This window comes from Melanotaenia boesemani, chromosome 2 (assembly GCF_017639745.1).
Source record: "Melanotaenia boesemani isolate fMelBoe1 chromosome 2, fMelBoe1.pri, whole genome shotgun sequence".
Lineage (NCBI taxonomy): Eukaryota > Metazoa > Chordata > Actinopteri > Atheriniformes > Melanotaeniidae > Melanotaenia > Melanotaenia boesemani.
Window position 1 is genome coordinate 38,893,581 of NC_055683.1, and position 16,441 is coordinate 38,910,021.

Here is a 16,441-nt window from a genome sequence, read left to right on the forward strand (position 1 = left end):
CAGTAAAACCTGATTCTGAGAGTTCAGCTTCGACTTTTACATTTTAATACTGACAACTACTTACTGTCTGTTAGATCCACGACTTTGATGGAAATTAATCAAATGTCCCTTTGACCGGTCGGTCGTCATGGACACACAGCTGGGTCCAGGTCCAGATTCTAGTTCTGGTTCAGGTTCTGGTTCTGGCAGTAATCCAGGTACAGGTTTTGGTTCTGGTAATGGTTCAGGTCCAGGTCCAGGTCCAGGCTGGTTCCTGTGAATCCAGATGTTTGGTGATGTGAGTTGTGATCTCTGACATGGAGAAGAGTCATGGACAGTTAGAGATGGACATCTCACCTCTGAGTGGTTTTAGAGGGAGGGACTCCCTCCTCTCTGTCCTGATCCATGATGCTGGATTCACATCAGCTCACACACACTTTCTACCTTCACCTGCAGAGGAAACACACATCATTCATCTGAACATCTACTGAAATCCTCCTTTCCATCATCTGCTGCTCCTCCTCTGATTGGCTCTGAGTTTCTGCTTCATATCAGAGTCAGATGGATGCAGTCAGACAGCAGTGAGGAAGAGGAAGCTGCCTTCAGCTGCTGGACTTCTATCAGGACACCAGATGGAGGGATGGAGCTGCAGACCAGCCTCAAAAGAGGAAACATTTCTCCTCCTTTTATTACCATGAACAGAAAGTGAAACTAAATCAGATGAAGATTTAAAACAGGAAGCAGGAAAAAAAGTTTGACATTTTCTGTCAGAAACAGAAACTAAAGGATGAAGTTAAAGAAGGAAAAATGAAGTGATTCCAGTTTGGATGGAAAGTCTGACTGAAGGAGCTGCAGAATCACACACTGTAGGTTCTGATCCGTTAACCTGCTTCCTGTCAGCCGCTCCTCATCTTCATCATCTTCACCTCTACAGGTGGATTATCTGCTCCATCACAGCTGCTCACACTGAAGCTTTTTTCCACATTTAGGATCAATTTTCATTTCAGCTGTTTCACTGAAAATCTTCCTGCAGCCGTTTGACTCAAAGAAGGTGAAAGTGTTCAGATCAGAGCGGAGACCAGTTCTACAGAGAAGCTTTACTGGTAATCTCCTGGAAACTGGAATAAAGACAGAAATAAAATGAGGGTTTAGTGTCAAACAGCAGATGAATGTGGTTCAATCAGCGATTCCAGCATCAAACTGCAGGTGTGACGAAGTTCAGCAGGAAAAAGTCAAATGAGGGAAGGAAACCTACATGAGACCAAAAAGAAACACCCCAGCACACACAGGACATGCAGGTGGATGTTCTACTTGTGGCCTTGATCCACAACTACCTCACAGTATGTTAAGCTGGGAAATATTACATTAGACACCACTGTGAGCAGCATGGGGATGCCACAGGGGACAGTCCTGCCCCCATTCCTGTTTACCTTTTACACCTCAGACTTCAGGTTCTCTTCACAGTCCTGCCACCTGCTGAAGTTCTCGGATGACTCTGCCATCGTGGCTATATCACCAGGGGCCAGGAGGAAGAGGACAGGGGTGTGGTGGACAGATTTATGGAGTGGTGTGGACTGAATCACCTGCAGCTGAATGTCACAAAGACAAAGGAGTTGATTGTGGATGTCAGAAAGCAGAGGACCCGTCTGAACTCTGTTACCATCAGGACTACAGAAGTAGACAGTGTGGACAGCTACAAGCACCTGGGTGTCCATTTGGACATTAAACTAGACTGGACAATAAAAACTGATCTACAAGATGGGTCAGAGTTGCTGGTTCTTTCTCATTGAGACTCAGATCTTTCAACGTCTGCAGGATCCTGCTGCAGATGTTTTATCACTCGATGGTATCCAGCGTCTTCTTCTATGCTGTAGTGTGCAGGGGCAGCGGGCTGAAGACAGTCGACACTAAGAGAGTCAACAAGCTCATCAGCAGAGCTGGATCTGTCCCAGGAGTTGAACTGGAGTCTGTGGTGGAGGTGTCCAAGATGAGGATGATGAGGAAGCTCCTCAGTATAATTTACAATGTTTTTCACCCCCTGGATGCCACATCGACGTCTTGTCAAAACTCTTTCAGCCATAAAACTGAGACCACCGAGGAGCTCCACTGCACACCAGAGGAGGTTTTTCCTACCTGGAGCTATCAGACTTTATAACTCCTCCTACTTCAGCAGCAGGTAAACTTAACTTTAAAAACTTACTCTAAATAAGAACTGCAATATTTATCTGCTCTGTGCATAACCATACCATGTGCAACAGTCCTATTATATTTTTTCTCCTGTAACAACAATTTCCTTTGGGATCATTAAAGTTGTTTGTATGGTATTGTATTGAATTTACTTCCAGTCATTTTTTCTTTTTTGCCAGATTTTTTTTTTTTTTGTTTTTATACAACTGTAAATAAATTCAAGTACTGAAGGGTTAAAACAGTCACCTTTGAGGTTATTCAGTAAATTTTCTATAAAGGTCCTGATGTTACTTAAATAAAAAGCTTTAATTGTACAGCTGCAGACAAAAGGTGCTCCTGAGAGCCATTAAGTCAGCAGAAAAGATTATTGGCTGTCCCCTGCCATCCCCAGATAACCTTGTTACATCATGCTAACTCAGCCGAGCTTCGAACATCATAAAGGACCCCTCCCATCCTGGTCACCACCACTTTGAACTGTTGTCCTCTGGCAGACGCTACAGAGACATTTTTTATCCATTAGCCTACTGAACAAAGAATGACTAACTCATGACCCCTTGCACTTTGTTAGAACACATTACTCATTTAAGCACTAGTCACTTTCATGCAGTTTTTATTTACTCATTAAACTATTATCAGTCTTTTATTTTTAATTTATAATATTTTCTATGTGTCTTGTGTCATTGCTTCTGTGGTTTTTATGTAACAGGAGTAGCTGACAATCTCCTTGCACTACTATGTGTTTAGAAAATAAAGGCTTTGAAACTTTGAAAGTGAAATAATTGGTCAGTGTTGTGTGTTTATTTCTGATCATACATCAGATTATCTCTGTGTGATGGACAGCTGCTTTGTTTGTTTGTTTGTTGGTTGGTTTGTTGTTGCTGTGAATCACTTCTTTTGCTTTAGGTGGTTGTTAGAACAACTTTCCGTTCCTACATGAGACGATTCTGCTTGTGTAGCTGCAGACAGTAGCAGGATGTTTCTGGAAAAACACTTTTCTGACTGAACCGCATGCACCTATAGTGCATGCACGTTACTTGTCAACTCACAATGCACGCTCCAGATGAGGTCTCTTCAAAGACCCCTGTGTTATTCACCTAAGAACTGATTCTTTGTAGTGAATGAGAAGAACCAATTCCTGTCTAAGGAAGTCAAATCTTTAGAAGAGGTGGGACTTTATTTTGATGGGCCCACCATGCAGTCAATTCCATAAAAGGAACGATTAGGATCATACCACCATGTAAGGAAGGAAGGGCTTGTTAGAAGACAGAGATGTGGTGGTACAAACCAGAGAGCTGGAAGCCAGGAAAGAGTTAACATTTCACTTTGTGAAATGACTCATGAGGTTGTGCTGTACGGTGGCCCAGAGGTGTCACAGCAAATAAAAGCCGCAACACAACACAATAAGTCACAACACTACAAAATAAACCGCAACACAACACAATAAACCACAACACTACAAAATAAACCGCAACACAACACAATAAACCACAACACTACAAAATAAACCGCAACACAACACAATAAACCACAACACTACAAAATAAACCGCAACACAACACAATAAACCACAACACTACAAAATAAACCGCAACACAACACAATTAGGCACAACACTACAAAATAAACCGCAACACAACACAATAAACCACAACACTACAAAATAAACCGCAACACAACACAATAAGCCACGACGGAAGTTGTCTTTTTTTTTTTTTTTTTTTTTTTTTAAGATTTTACCACCGGAAGTTAGCTACACCAAGTTTCAGTCCAAACAGATGGGAAGTTGGAGATTTTAGGAAGCAGCCGGAGAAGTAAGTAAAATACTGTTTGTTAATAACGTTTATTAATTTCGGCATGCGCTTTTATGAATGCTTTTAACTTTTATGTGTAAATTAAGAGTCATTGTTCGAGGTAGTAATGTGAACTGTCGACATAGAGGGGATCCCAAACTACGGATCTCTTGAGCCAGTATCCTGCAGGTTTTAGTGATTTCCTGGTTGCAATACAAATGATCAAAATGAGATGGATCTCCAGCAGCTTTTGAAGTTCTGCACGAGCCTCTTACAGTTTTTCTCTATTGCCAAAACACAAAACCCAGTACTCTAAACCAAATGACCAGTTGCCTAAACACATTTAGTAAAACTCCCCCCCTTTTGCCACAACCACAAACACAATTCACCTGTAGACACTGTTCACAAAACCCATCCCCTTTTTCTCAAAACTCAAAACAAAAATTGCCGTGCTAAAACACATTTTGCATATAACTCTGCTCCAATATGCATTGTGAAGCTCATGTGATGCAAAATGCTACCCACAATCAGCAAAACTTGAACACAATGAACATACCTGGTGCCAATCAGTAAACACAACGACTCATAATTGAAAACACCTATTGCAAATGATGTGACCACACCTATATAAGTCAGTGCAGTTTGCTGAAAGTTCAAAAACAAAAATGGATGATGAAGACAGAAGAAGAGGAGTTTGTGTCAGAGGAGGCAGAGGAGTTCGTGTCAGAGGAGGCAGAGGAGCGGGCCGAGGAGGGAGAGGAGCAGGTCAAGGAGGCAGAGGAGCGGGCCGAGGAGGGAGAGGAGCGGGCCGAGGAGGGAGAGGAGCAGGTCAAGGAGGGAGAGGAGCGGGCCGAGGAGTGGGCCAAGGAGGGCGAGAAGCAGTCCAAAGAGGAGCAGGCCAAGGAGCGAGAGGAGAAGGAGGGCAAGCAAGACAACGCATTTTCATTACAGATGAAATGAGAGCAACAGTCATTGACCACATCATTGTCCACGGCATGACAATGACCGAAGCGGGACAACGAGTCCAACCAAACCTCAGCAGATTCTCAGTGGGCACCATTATTCGGGCCTTCAGAGAACACAACAGGTACTGTATGTAGTAGTTTTTTAGTCACTACACTAGATATTCACAGTATACAGTAGTATAGTGGAGTGCACCTACATACAGACAAGTGCAATCATGGTTACAGTAAAAGTGTGTACTGCAAGGACCATTTCTGACCAAATGACTATGTTTGTTTCTCTAGAGTTGAAAGATTGCCATTTGCAGGTGGGAGGGCTTCCAGATTCACACCAGCCCAAGAGGTCCTCATTGTGGATATGGTTCGGGAGAACAATGTGATCAGACTATGGGAGATACGGGAGAGGATCATTGGTGACAATTTGAACTTTCCGACCATTGACAATGTCAGCCTGACAACCATAGACAGAGTCCTCAAGCGCCAGAGAGTAAGAATGAAGCAGGCCTATAGGGTACCCTTTGAGCGCAACTCTGGAAGAATAAAACACCTCCGTCACCAGTATGTGCAAGTAAGTACAGTACAATCCATGGCCTACAGTACTTTACATACAATACTATACTGTCGTACTGTAATGTGCTCTATTGACTGTCTTTCTGAACACCTGAAAACGCTATTTGTTTCCACAGAGGATGTTCCAGTTGGAGTCCATGGCCAGACCCCATGAATTTATATTTGTGGATGAGGCTGGCTTCAACCTCACAAAAAGGAGGAGGAGAGGCCGTAACATCATAGGACAGAGAGCTATCGTTGATGTGCCCGGCCAACGTGGAGGAAACATCACTCTCTGCGCTGCCATGAGTTCTAGAGGGCTTCTCCACCGGCATGCTGAACTTGGTGCCTACAACACTGAGCGTCTCCTCACCTTCCTAGGAGAGCTCAGAGATGTTTTGCATGACAATGACCACCTGAATGCTCGGCCAGCAGATCACCACGACCAGCAGATTCCTGGGCCAGCTGATCTTCCCATATACGTCATCCTCTGGGACAATGTTAGCTTCCATCGCAGCATCCAGGTCAGAGAGTGGTTTAACATCAATCAGCAATTCATTAATGTGTGTCTGCCACCCTACTCTCCGTTCCTAAACCCAATAGAGGAGTTCTTCTCAGCATGGCGGTGGAAGGTCTATGACCGCCAACCTTACACTAGAGAGAACCTTCTCAGGGCTATGGACCTGGCCTGTGATGTGGCTGTGGAGGCGTTCCAAGGCTGGGTGCGGCATGCCAGGGCATTCTTCCCATGTTGTTTGGCTATGGACAATATTGCCTGTGACGTTGATGAGGTCCTGTGGCCCGACCCAGCCCGACGACGTGATGCCTCTCCATGATTTTGGTGTCAACATACAACATACTGTGTCAATTTTCAACATACTGTAATAAAAGAAATCGCACCCTGAACATTGTGTTCTCAATTGTTACTGTACAGTATCTATTGTGTGTAATGGATCCTCCATGGAGTTTAGTACTCATTTTTGCATTAAGTTGTGATATTACTGCATTTTCTGCATTATGTAACTATTCCCATGAAATGCACAAATCTATAGAAAATGCCCAAAACATATTTGAGAATAAATAAGGGTTGCTCAAATGCATCCTGGCAGTTGTGAAACTGTAAAAAGAACAGTCTCACACTGTGAAAATTGTGCTTTCAATTTTTTTGGTAATGTGGTTAATGATGCTCAGTAGTGTTTACATTTTTGCAGGCCTTGAGTGGTATTTTGGTGTCAGAGTTTGCTTTTGAGCATATGAGCAACTGTTTTGGTGTGATGGGTTTGCTTTTGAGCATATGAGCAACTGTTTTGGTGTGATGGGTTGGTTTTGAAAAGAAACTGTGAGGTTTAGTGTACGTAGCTTTAGAAAAGTGTTTTGTGTTTAGAGTTTTGTGAAAAGTGAGGGCAGTATCGTGAAATGTGTTTAAGCAATAGAGAAAAACTGTAATGATGCAATGATTTGAATCGGGTGTGTTTCAGGCAACAGGGAAATATGTAAAATTTGGAGGGCAGTGGCTCAGGAGGTCCGAGGTTAGTGATTGCCGTGTAGGTCTGGTAGTTTTTCAGCAGGACAAAGGCTTATCTGGGTTAGATATTAAATGGATCCAACAAATGCCCATTGTTAATTTATTTATTAATTTACTTAGAAAAAATGTTTCACAAAACCACCATTAAAATCCACGAAATGAGCCATTTTTGCATTTTCACACAAAAAGCATTTATATATATGAACCTATTATAATGAATCTAAATGCTTTCAGCCCAGGTTTGAAGTCTAGATCTTGTTTTTAAGCAAGACCTGGTCTAATGTGGTCAAAATCGCCCCCAAAAGCAGTGAACTCACCATTTTAGCATATGGCATGAACATAATTATTATTATTTGTATTTATTTATTTTACATCTCATGGTTTGCCTGTAGAACTGTTGCATGTGATTACATTGATGCCAAACTACATCTATAAAAGTTTATTTTTCTGAGGAATTGCCCAATAATACTGAATATTTTTTTCTTGCAGAGGAAAATGTATTGCCCTTTTTGTGGATTCAGCTTGGAGTCACTAACTCCATTTTGCAGTTCATGTGGCAAGGATATCAAATTCTTGACTCATGATAAGACTGGAACATCTGAAGGTAGTATCTTAAAAAAACATTTTATTTAAATTGGAGTGACACTGTACTGTACAGTATAATTATAAAACATGTCTGAACAAGATGATCAGAGACATATTCTCATATTTCACTTATTCTCTTAATAAGATCTGATTGCATTTTGAACCAGGTAGCACAGTAAAGTGTGCAGTGGAGTCATTCCACAAGTTCCGCAGTTTAAAAGAGAAGGAGAGGCAGTCATTCTTCAAAAAGAAAAAAAGACCTCTGAAAGAGAGCAGTGTGAAGGTAATTTTTGCCAGCGTTAATGATTTTTCTTTTTCCTGTTTTTTGTGTATTTGTACTGCCTCAAGGAATATGATTACAAATACCCTTATTATCTGTTTATCTGTAGATTTCAGTTGCCCTGATGCAACTGAAAGATGGAGCACTAAAACCTGTAAGAGGAACAGCTCTACCACTCGTAGTGAATCCAGAGCTGGATGCTGAGCACTTGCAAATAGCAGCTGTACAAAAATTGAAGGACTTCAACAGCAATTTGCAAGGCGGACCTTACTTCCTACTTTACCCTGATGGTACAAGGATAATTAACATACCAGGAACAGAAACACCATTCACTCTGAAACAGTACAAAGACGCAGTGGGAAAGACATACCAACGCATCACAGTGTACATATGTACAGCTGCTGATTTCCAAAATTATTGTAAGTAAATGAAAGTACTAACCAAACAAACAAGAACTGTCTTCAACTGATTTACTATCTGTAAAATTTGAAGTCAAAATATTTAAGTTTAAATCTTATGTCTGGTCTTGTATTTCACAGCTCGATCCACCTCAGGCTCCGACACATCTGACTCAGAAGTGATCATTACAAGCAGAAGTGCTGCAGAATTCAATTCAGCTGATACACTGGTGAATGTAACATTTGCTATTATGCAGATCTGTACTATAGGTTATGCCTAAAGACTGAACAAAGCCACAAAAATTACACTTAACCTACTGTAGTTTTTAAATAACAGGATGCATGACATATTTTAAATGCCAAAATACCACTTAGATATATTGTCCTGCAGAGATGTTATATCATTCTAACATTGATTATAATTAACATAACATAAAATAATTTTGTAAACCAAACATAAATGTTACATTGATGTACAGTATACTGGATATGTATGCATTTCCAGCTTTGGGATCCTGCCTTGAACAGTACCAGCAATGACGGAGAATCGCACATTGGCTCTGATACGGTAATATGTGGCTCCCTAATTTGAATGTTTATTCTTCACATGTAGTTTTCTTAAAAAAATATTGTCATACACTTGTTCTACAATTTGCTTAATCAGTGTTTCACAATGACTTTGAGATCCACATCATCTTTCCTTACATGCGTATCTGTTTCTAGATAGGATATTTTAAATCTTTATATTTCAGTACCACAATTCACCAATCTGTTTTTCATGATTTCTGACACAGATTTTACTTTCTGACTCAGAAGAGGGCCCAGGAACATCAACATCTGCACTGGAAACTCCATGCTATAGGTATTTTTTTTACTCTGCAAAGTTCAAGAGTAATGTTAATTTGGAAATATCAACAATTTATAAATATTTGTATACCATTTCTCAGGAAATACACACAACTCTATGCACCTCTTGTAGAAGAGGAACAGGAAGACTCTGGCAGTGATAAGGAGAGTAGTAACGCTCAAAATGATGCAGAGTAAGACCATGGGTATTTTTTGAAGGTGTTGTTTCTTTCTGGTTAGATGTATGCCATCACATAGCTCGATAAGTTAAAGAACTAACATGGTCATGATCTGTCGGTAGGGTGGAACAGCCTTCTGTGTCCGAGGTCATCGCAAACCTGGCACTCCAGATCGATCGCGGCGCTGTCAACAGATTTAACATCTGCCGATCTGACATCTGGGATGGAGCTGTGAGAGGGTTCAGAAGAGGAACATTTGCTGAAACAAACGATCTCCTTGTGAAGTTCTCTGATGATGAAGGCAGATTTGAGGAAGGTCTCGATACAGGTGGCCCAAAAAGAGAATTCCTCTCCCTTTTGATGAAAAGGCTAAACAAACGACCCATATTTGATGGTCCGGAACAGAGCCGCTACCTTGTCTACAATTCAACAGGTATTGTTTTGTGGGGACTATTTCAATGGAAAAGTACATCAGTCACGCAATGCCTGTATTATGGTCCAGTATGGCAGTTAATTTCATACTTAATTACTCTCCATTTCCTTGAGCAGCAATCAGAGAGGATGAATACAGTTTGGCAGGGAAGATGATTGCCATGTCTATTGTACATGGTGGACCTGGCCCAAATTTTCTTTCAAAAGATGTGGTCAGCCACATCTCAGGGCAGTCCAGTTTCAATCCATCTATAGGCGACATCACAGATGAAGAAATAGGGAAAGTGCTACAACAGGTATGAATGTCACTGATAGGGGTTTGTTATGATTTAGCAAAGGTGAAAGGTTTGGATAGGTCACAAGTTTGTCCACTTAAAACTTTCTGCCATGATAGTTTTGTGATATGTTATTTTGACTAATTTTGCACTTGAAATGAGTAACAGACATTCCATTTTTAGATTGAGGTTGCATCCACATTGGAGAGCCTGCGAGACCTGATATTCCAGAACAGCACCATGTTGCAGACTGCAGGGTGTTTTAAACGTGTCAGTGGAGGAAAAACACTCAATTGTTAAGGAGTACCTTAGATGGTATATAATTGACAGGAACTACACAGCAATTGACAAGTACTGTATTTTATTGCTGTTGCCTAAACAGTTAACAGTAAGACATATTACTTACAATCCACTGTATTATTGCATTTTAGGTTCAAAGATGGACTTGCCAGTCTGAAGTTTCTAACAGCACTGCAGCAGCATCCTGCTGTCCTAACTCCTGTTCTCTGTCATTCAAATCACAAATTAACTGCGACAGACATGGAAAACCTATTCCAACCCCACCTCAGTCCTGTGGGAAGCAACATGAGGGTCCTGGAGAACAAAGCAAGAAGTTTCTGGGCAGATTACCTTCTTGACTGCGAAGGTTAGTTAATATAATTTTCAGTGATGTGATCCCCCCAAATTACAATTGAGTAAATATGTTCAAATGCTTTCTAATTTTAGACAATGACAGTGCAGTGACTCTGGAGGAGATCTTCATGTTTGCCACAGGTGTGCCATGCATACCTCCTGCTGGCATGAATCCTCAGCCACGCCTTCAATTCCTTACCACTTCCAAGTTCCCCATGGCAAATACATGTGCCAACACTTTAAAGCTGCCTCTCTTGGATAACTACAACACCTTCAAAGCCAACATGAACTTTGGGATTAAGAATTCCCCTGGCTTTGGCTGTTTTTAAACAGTCTGAACTATGTAAATGTACCAAAAAAAAAAGGTTCTGTGTTCAGGACAGAAAAGTGAAATTCTCAGCTATAGACTCTTATTTTGTCAAAAGATCAAAACTTTGAACATGCCCTTTGTTTTCCTTCATTTTGTTCTGTCAGCTGTTTCTAAAAGTTGTAGTTTTCCTATATGTCAAAGGGTTATGTCTGGAAATATAATGTTCTCTCCATTTGATAGCTGAATTAGTCTGAATGTGAAATTAAGATTAAATGTCAGTCATGTTTTTCAGGGTGATGTAGTTCTCTACAGCAGGCTGCCACTGAAGAGGTGGTGCCAAACCACTCTGTCTTTGCAGTTCTTCAAAGTCATGCTGGTCACTGTCCCCATCGGGCGCTGCTGGTGCTGGCACATGTCTTTCAAGCTGGCTCACAGTTTGTGGGGATGCTGGGAATCCACAGTTCATCCCATTGAATCTGGTAACGAATACAGGGGGAAAATATGCAAGATAAACATCACACTGACAGTGGTTTGTTTTTACTTAAATTTCAAGCTTTGTTTTTTCACTCCATCCCAATAAAAGTTTAAAATGGAATGCTTTTTTTTTTTCATTGACAAGTCCACAATTTGCCAAAATGTCTTAATATTAAAAAACAAATGCAGAAACCCCACAAGACTACATAATAAAGGTTAAAATACACCATCAAATCTTAGAAAAAAACTGATAGTCTAAAGCTGTTAATGCATTATTCCAAACTTTTACCATTTCAAACATGTTAAATTTATGCAACTGCACTATCAGTGTTTTTTCCATGAATGCATGATGTAGATGTAATATGAGGTTATCCAATTGTACTTGTTTTACGTGTTTGCAATAAACACCTGTGAGGCAAAAAGTACATTGCCTCTGGTCTTCCAGATGGGCAATTTGACTGCCGAACAGGACGAATAATGTGAGTGTTCCAGTGGTGCTTGTATTCATCCAGTTCTTTCTGTAGCACATCCAGAAAGCAGTGTCGCAGCAACCTTGTGTGTTCATAGCTGCCATTGAACAGATGCCTCTCCCTCAAGTCACCAAACAGATCTATCCAAAATTGTATCCTGGGAACACAAATTGTATTATAAGGAAATATAATAAAAGTAATACCCTTCTCCAATAAAAGGCTCAACAATGTCTGTCATGTGACCCGTTGTGTTTTAAGAAGTAGAGTTTGTCATGTAAAAACCATTAACAGTCTCAAACTAGAAAGTAAACTGTGTTGAAGACGTGCTCAGTTTGGCTTGGCTGCTTTTTGAATCAATCACATACAGTAAATACAAAAATATGGTGTGATACATATAAATATTTGGGATAAAAACCTTTGTTTACGAAAGTATGACCACCAGCTTTCAATGCGCTGGTTTGATGTTGAAGTGCCATACATGTGACTTCTGGTTCCTGCAAGTTCATCGCTCTGCTCTGATCTCAAAGAACAATGGAGTGCTGCCATAAGTCCATTTTCTGTGCCACAGTCCGTGCGGAGGCGCATTGGGAAAACTCCAAATTCAGCTACACATTTAATATAATTTTGAGCAATGACACTTGGGTCATTGTTGGACTTTCCACATGCAAGCCACATAATTTTTCTGGAGAAGCCATCAATACAGCCACTTATGGCAATTCCAAAGGGTTTGAGTTTGTCATATCCATCAACATGCCAGACTTCATTTGGTCCCGTTGAGTGGTACGTTCTTCGGACAAATCTTCTCTGAGAACGGTTCTCTATCCCAGATGGGTCAAGTTCTCTCATTAGGTTCATCACATCACATCTTCTCACTGTTAATGAGTACTTTTGTTTGAGAATCTGCCACATTGCTCTGTATCCTAAAAGCCTGCCTGATCCCTGAAGCTCCTCAGAAATGGCTTCCCGTACAGTAGCAATAGGAGTATAGTTAGTTCTCTTAGTCAGGTCTGCATCTCGTAGTCTTCTTTTTAAAGTGCTGAGACTCATTGAAATGTTGTGCTTGGTTGCCAGTAAGTCCAATATTATTTCAGAGGTATGGCCCTCTGCGAAATACTTGTGAATAAGTTCATCCACCATGGTTGCTTCAGGACCTGAAGGATAAATATGTGAAAACAGTTAAAAGGAAAAAGTACACTACCATTTACACACTTTTACATGACTGATTAATGAACAAAATGAGAAACTGAAAAGCTAATGTCTCGTTTAGATTTTTTGTTGTTTTAGTGTTAACCTGTTAACTCTAGTGAAATGCACTAGTTACCAGAATAACCCTTGCAAAATGAAATGAGATTTTAGACTTTATTTTGAGTTTCACCACCATGCTTAGCTCATAAACCTAATCATTTACAGTACAATACAGAAATCCATAATCTTTAAGAAAATTACAAAACTATACCTTCCGATTGAAGACTTCTCAAAAACTGAATACTCCTGCCGCATGAGGCACAGTATAGCAGGACAATCTGTAGATTTATTCCACAATATGGACAAAACATGATCTGGTAAAAGAGGGAGAGAAACAGAGGTTTAAGTTACTAACAATTACATTTAATAAAGTACAGCTGCAGTGCCTTTCCGTTTGGTGTTTGTCTATTTATAAAGCACGTTAACGTGAAAAAAATATTTAAAACAAAAACACACCAAAAAGAGAGAGAGAGAAATATGTATTTATGCAGACTGATGCGAGCCCCCAGCACTGTCTTGCAGCTTTGCTTTGTCGCAACGGACTGTACCTCGTCCGTGTGCATACATCGAACATGCAATGACTCTTAATCTACACATAAAAGTTAAAAGCATTCATAAAAGCGCATGCCGAAATTAATAAACGTTATTAACAAACAGTATTTTACTTACTTCTCCGGCTGCTTCCTAAAATCTCCAACTTCCCATCTGTTTGGACTGAAACTTGGTGTAGCTAACTTCCGGTGGTAAAATCTTAAAAAAAAAAAAAAAAAAAAAAAAGACAACTTCCGTCGTGGCTTATTGTGTTGTGTTGCGGTTTATTTTGTAGTGTTGTGGCTTATTGTGTTGTGTTGCGGTTTATTTTGTAGTGTTGTGGCTTATTGTGTTGTGTTGCGGTTTATTTTGTAGTGTTGTGGCTTATTGTGTTGTGTTGCGGTTTATTTTGTAGTGTTGTGGCTTATTGTGTTGTGTTGCGGTTTATTTTGTAGTGTTGTGCCTGATTGTGTTGTGTTGCGGTTTATTTTGTAGTGTTGTGGTTTATTGTGTTGTGTTGCGGTTTATTTTGTAGTGTTGTGACTTATTTTGTTGTGTTGCGGCTTTTATTTGTAGTGTTGTGACTTATTTTGTTGTGTTGCGGCTTTTATTTGCTGTGACACCTCTGGGCCACCGTAGTGCTGCCTCTAGCAAATTTCCCTCCTCTGGATTTATGTTTAATATTTTCTGTTATAATTATGTACTTGGACTTTATGAAAGGCTGCTTCTCTTTGGTTTTATTGTACACCATGATTTTGGCTCAGGTGAGGTCACACATACCGGGGCTGTAGAGGTTAAATTAGCTGGGATGGCTGACATGCAACCAGCAAAAGGAACAAACCAGAGAAGAGGAATAATAGGAGGAAGAATAATAAGAAAACGACAACAAAGACAATAACTGTAGAGATGGTGCAAGATTTTGATGGAAGTCTGTGTGAGTGTGTCAGGTGTGGTGGGGGGTTACGGGCTGCCCTAGTCTGCCTCTAGCCTTGATGGAGGCGCGGTCACATTTGCAGGATCACACTCATCACTCCTCATCCTCTGCATGCTGACAGACACTGAGTTGTCCAGCGCGTTTTCTTTAACTTTTTTTATGTGTCCGTCTTATTTTAAGAACTCCTGATGATTGTCAGCTTTGTTTACTTGTTAAAGCTGCAGGGAATTTTCTGTTGTGTGTCTGTACAGGTGTAGCAGTTGGTTGTCTGGTGTTAGTCATTGCTTCCATCTACTGTATCTTTGTCTCTTTGTTTTTTCTACTTTTTTTTTTGACTTCTCTTCATTATACCTTTGTTTCAGTCCCCTCTGTTCAGGTCCAACAAGAATCCCACAATTCCAATAAATAAGACAAAACTGTATATTTAAATACAAAAATGAGATTATCAAGAGGAGCTTTATACCCATAAACTCTTCTTGGCAAAGCAAATTTGTTCAGCACAACAGCAGCCAGACCATCATTCTATTACCACCATGCTGGACAAGTTAAAAAATAAATTAATCACAAACATTAAAATAAACATTTAACCTTTTCCAGATAATGAAACATTAAAGAAATATGTTGACCTGACTTACTTTCCAGGTTTCACACTTTTCCGGTCAATTTGCTTCTCCTAATAAGTTTTATAATAAGTTTTATATGTTTTTTTTACTTCTGCTTTGAGTCTCCTCGTTCACAGCAACCCTTCCTGGTCTCAGATTGTTCTGGTCTTTGTTCCCTCATGTCCTCCTCTGTGGTTCTGTTGGACCACTTCTCCTCCCTCCTGGTTCTGGATTGTTCTGGACCCTCAGTCTGATTAATCAAACCAAATAAAAACAGCTTTAGTTTTACCTTTAGATGGAGGATTTCACGGAGAAATTCAGCAGCACCACGACGACGTGAGAGGAAGTGAAAATAAACTGAGAGATGTTTTGCTGACCCAGTTAGAAATCTGACACATGACAACATGCAATGGAACTGCTCAGAACTGCTGGAAGTTTCCACAAAGAGACAAAAACCTGATCCTGGATCTGAATCTGAAGCTCTGAAAACCTTTAGTTCTGGTTCCAGTCTCTCAGCTGGAATTCAGAACCAGTTCTTAAGTTGATTCAGTTCTGGCTCAGGAACTGAACACTTTTTATTCAAGATTTGATGTACATGATTTTAGCGATGAAATATCTGTGCTGAAAAACAGTTTTGAACCCGATCATCCGGTCACTTCTTTCTCGTTTGAGGTGCATCAGGTTGTTAAAAATTTTAAACGTTGTAAAACCAAAACCAGTTCTGGGCCGGATAACATAAGCGGTCGGATGCTCTCCACCTGTGCTGAACAACTTGGTCCGATTTTTAACTATATTTTTAATCTGTCATTTTCTCAGCAGAAGGTTCCTCTTACATGGAAACAGGCCACCATAGTTCCTGCTGCCAAAGTTAAACATCCCAGAACCTTGAATGATTTCAGGCCCATTGCTCTGACGTCTTTGGTCATGAAAGCATTTGAGAAACTGGTTAAAGCTGAACTCCTGAATAGGACAGAACATTTGCTCGATCCCCTGCAGTTTGCTTATAGGTCCCGGAGGGGGGTCCAGGATGCCACCTTAACTCTGCTGAACTATATCTTCAAGCACCTGGAGAGCTCTCACCATCATGCTAGATTGCTGTTTGTTGACTTCTCCTCTGCTTTCAATACTATTCAACCCCATCTGCTTATTCAGAGACTAATCGATAATTTTAGTCTGGATGGTAACATAGTTGGTTGGATTTTGGATTTTTTAACATATAGAACCCAGAGAGTCAGAGTAAATGAACATTTCTCTG

General features: G+C 40.4%; 3 protein-coding genes and 1 long non-coding RNA gene across 4 annotated transcripts; 3 read left to right on the forward strand and 1 right to left on the reverse strand.

Annotated features, from left to right (window-relative positions):
• Window positions 1-5,303: 5,303 nt before the first annotated feature.
• Window positions 5,304-6,716, forward strand: LOC121651606. The gene is made up of 2 exons (XM_042003946.1): window positions 5,304-5,486; window positions 5,605-6,716. Exons 1-2 carry the CDS (start codon window positions 5,412-5,414, stop codon window positions 6,301-6,303), a joined length of 774 nt encoding a protein of 257 aa, XP_041859880.1. The 5' UTR covers window positions 5,304-5,411; the 3' UTR covers window positions 6,304-6,716.
• Window positions 6,717-8,402: 1,686 nt separating this feature from the next.
• On the forward strand, window positions 8,403-9,247 carry LOC121651874. Its single transcript, XR_006012517.1, has 4 exons — window positions 8,403-8,485; window positions 8,761-8,823; window positions 9,050-9,117; window positions 9,203-9,247. It is a non-coding gene; the product is annotated as an uncharacterized LOC121651874 (long non-coding RNA).
• A 201-nt stretch (window positions 9,248-9,448) lies between these two features.
• On the forward strand, window positions 9,449-10,287 carry LOC121628285 (G2/M phase-specific E3 ubiquitin-protein ligase-like). Its single transcript, XM_041967303.1, has 3 exons — window positions 9,449-9,713; window positions 9,830-10,008; window positions 10,171-10,287. Exons 1-3 carry the CDS (start codon window positions 9,641-9,643, stop codon window positions 10,285-10,287), a joined length of 369 nt encoding a protein of 122 aa, XP_041823237.1. The 5' UTR covers window positions 9,449-9,640.
• Window positions 10,288-10,365: 78 nt separating this feature from the next.
• Window positions 10,366-15,519, reverse strand: LOC121651479. The gene is made up of 5 exons (XM_042003717.1): window positions 15,476-15,519; window positions 13,331-13,433; window positions 12,290-13,025; window positions 11,813-12,031; window positions 10,366-11,406 (listed from the first exon to the last, which is right to left on the reverse strand). Exons 2-5 carry the CDS (start codon window positions 13,428-13,430, stop codon window positions 11,199-11,201), a joined length of 1,263 nt encoding a protein of 420 aa, XP_041859651.1. The 5' UTR covers window positions 13,431-13,433; window positions 15,476-15,519; the 3' UTR covers window positions 10,366-11,198.
• Between the last annotated feature and the right edge of the window lie 922 nt (window positions 15,520-16,441).

Bases quoted from the DNA above. Each gene is read 5' to 3' on its own strand.
- LOC121628285 (XM_041967303.1), top strand. From the start codon at position 9,641: ATGAAAAGGCTAAACAAACGACCCATATTTGATGGTCCGGAACAGAGC. The intron at 9,714-9,829 runs GTATTGTTTTGT...TTCCTTGAGCAG, and splicing joins CCTTGTCTACAATTCAACAG to CAATCAGAGAGGATGAATAC. The intron at 10,009-10,170 runs GTATGAATGTCA...TTCCATTTTTAG, and splicing joins TAGGGAAAGTGCTACAACAG to ATTGAGGTTGCATCCACATT.
- LOC121651606 (XM_042003946.1), top strand. From the start codon at position 5,412: ATGAAGCAGGCCTATAGGGTACCCTTTGAGCGCAACTCTGGAAGAATA. The intron at 5,487-5,604 runs GTAAGTACAGTA...TTGTTTCCACAG, and splicing joins TCCGTCACCAGTATGTGCAA to AGGATGTTCCAGTTGGAGTC.
- LOC121651479 (XM_042003717.1), bottom strand. From the start codon at position 13,430: ATGTTTTGTCCATATTGTGGAATAAATCTACAGATTGTCCTGCTATAC. The intron at 12,032-12,289 runs GTTTTTATCCCA...TTGTGTTCCCAG, and splicing joins TCATACTTTCGTAAACAAAG to GATACAATTTTGGATAGATC. The intron at 11,407-11,812 runs GTGTTTATTGCA...ATTCGTTACCAG, and splicing joins ATGTACTTTTTGCCTCACAG to ATTCAATGGGATGAACTGTG.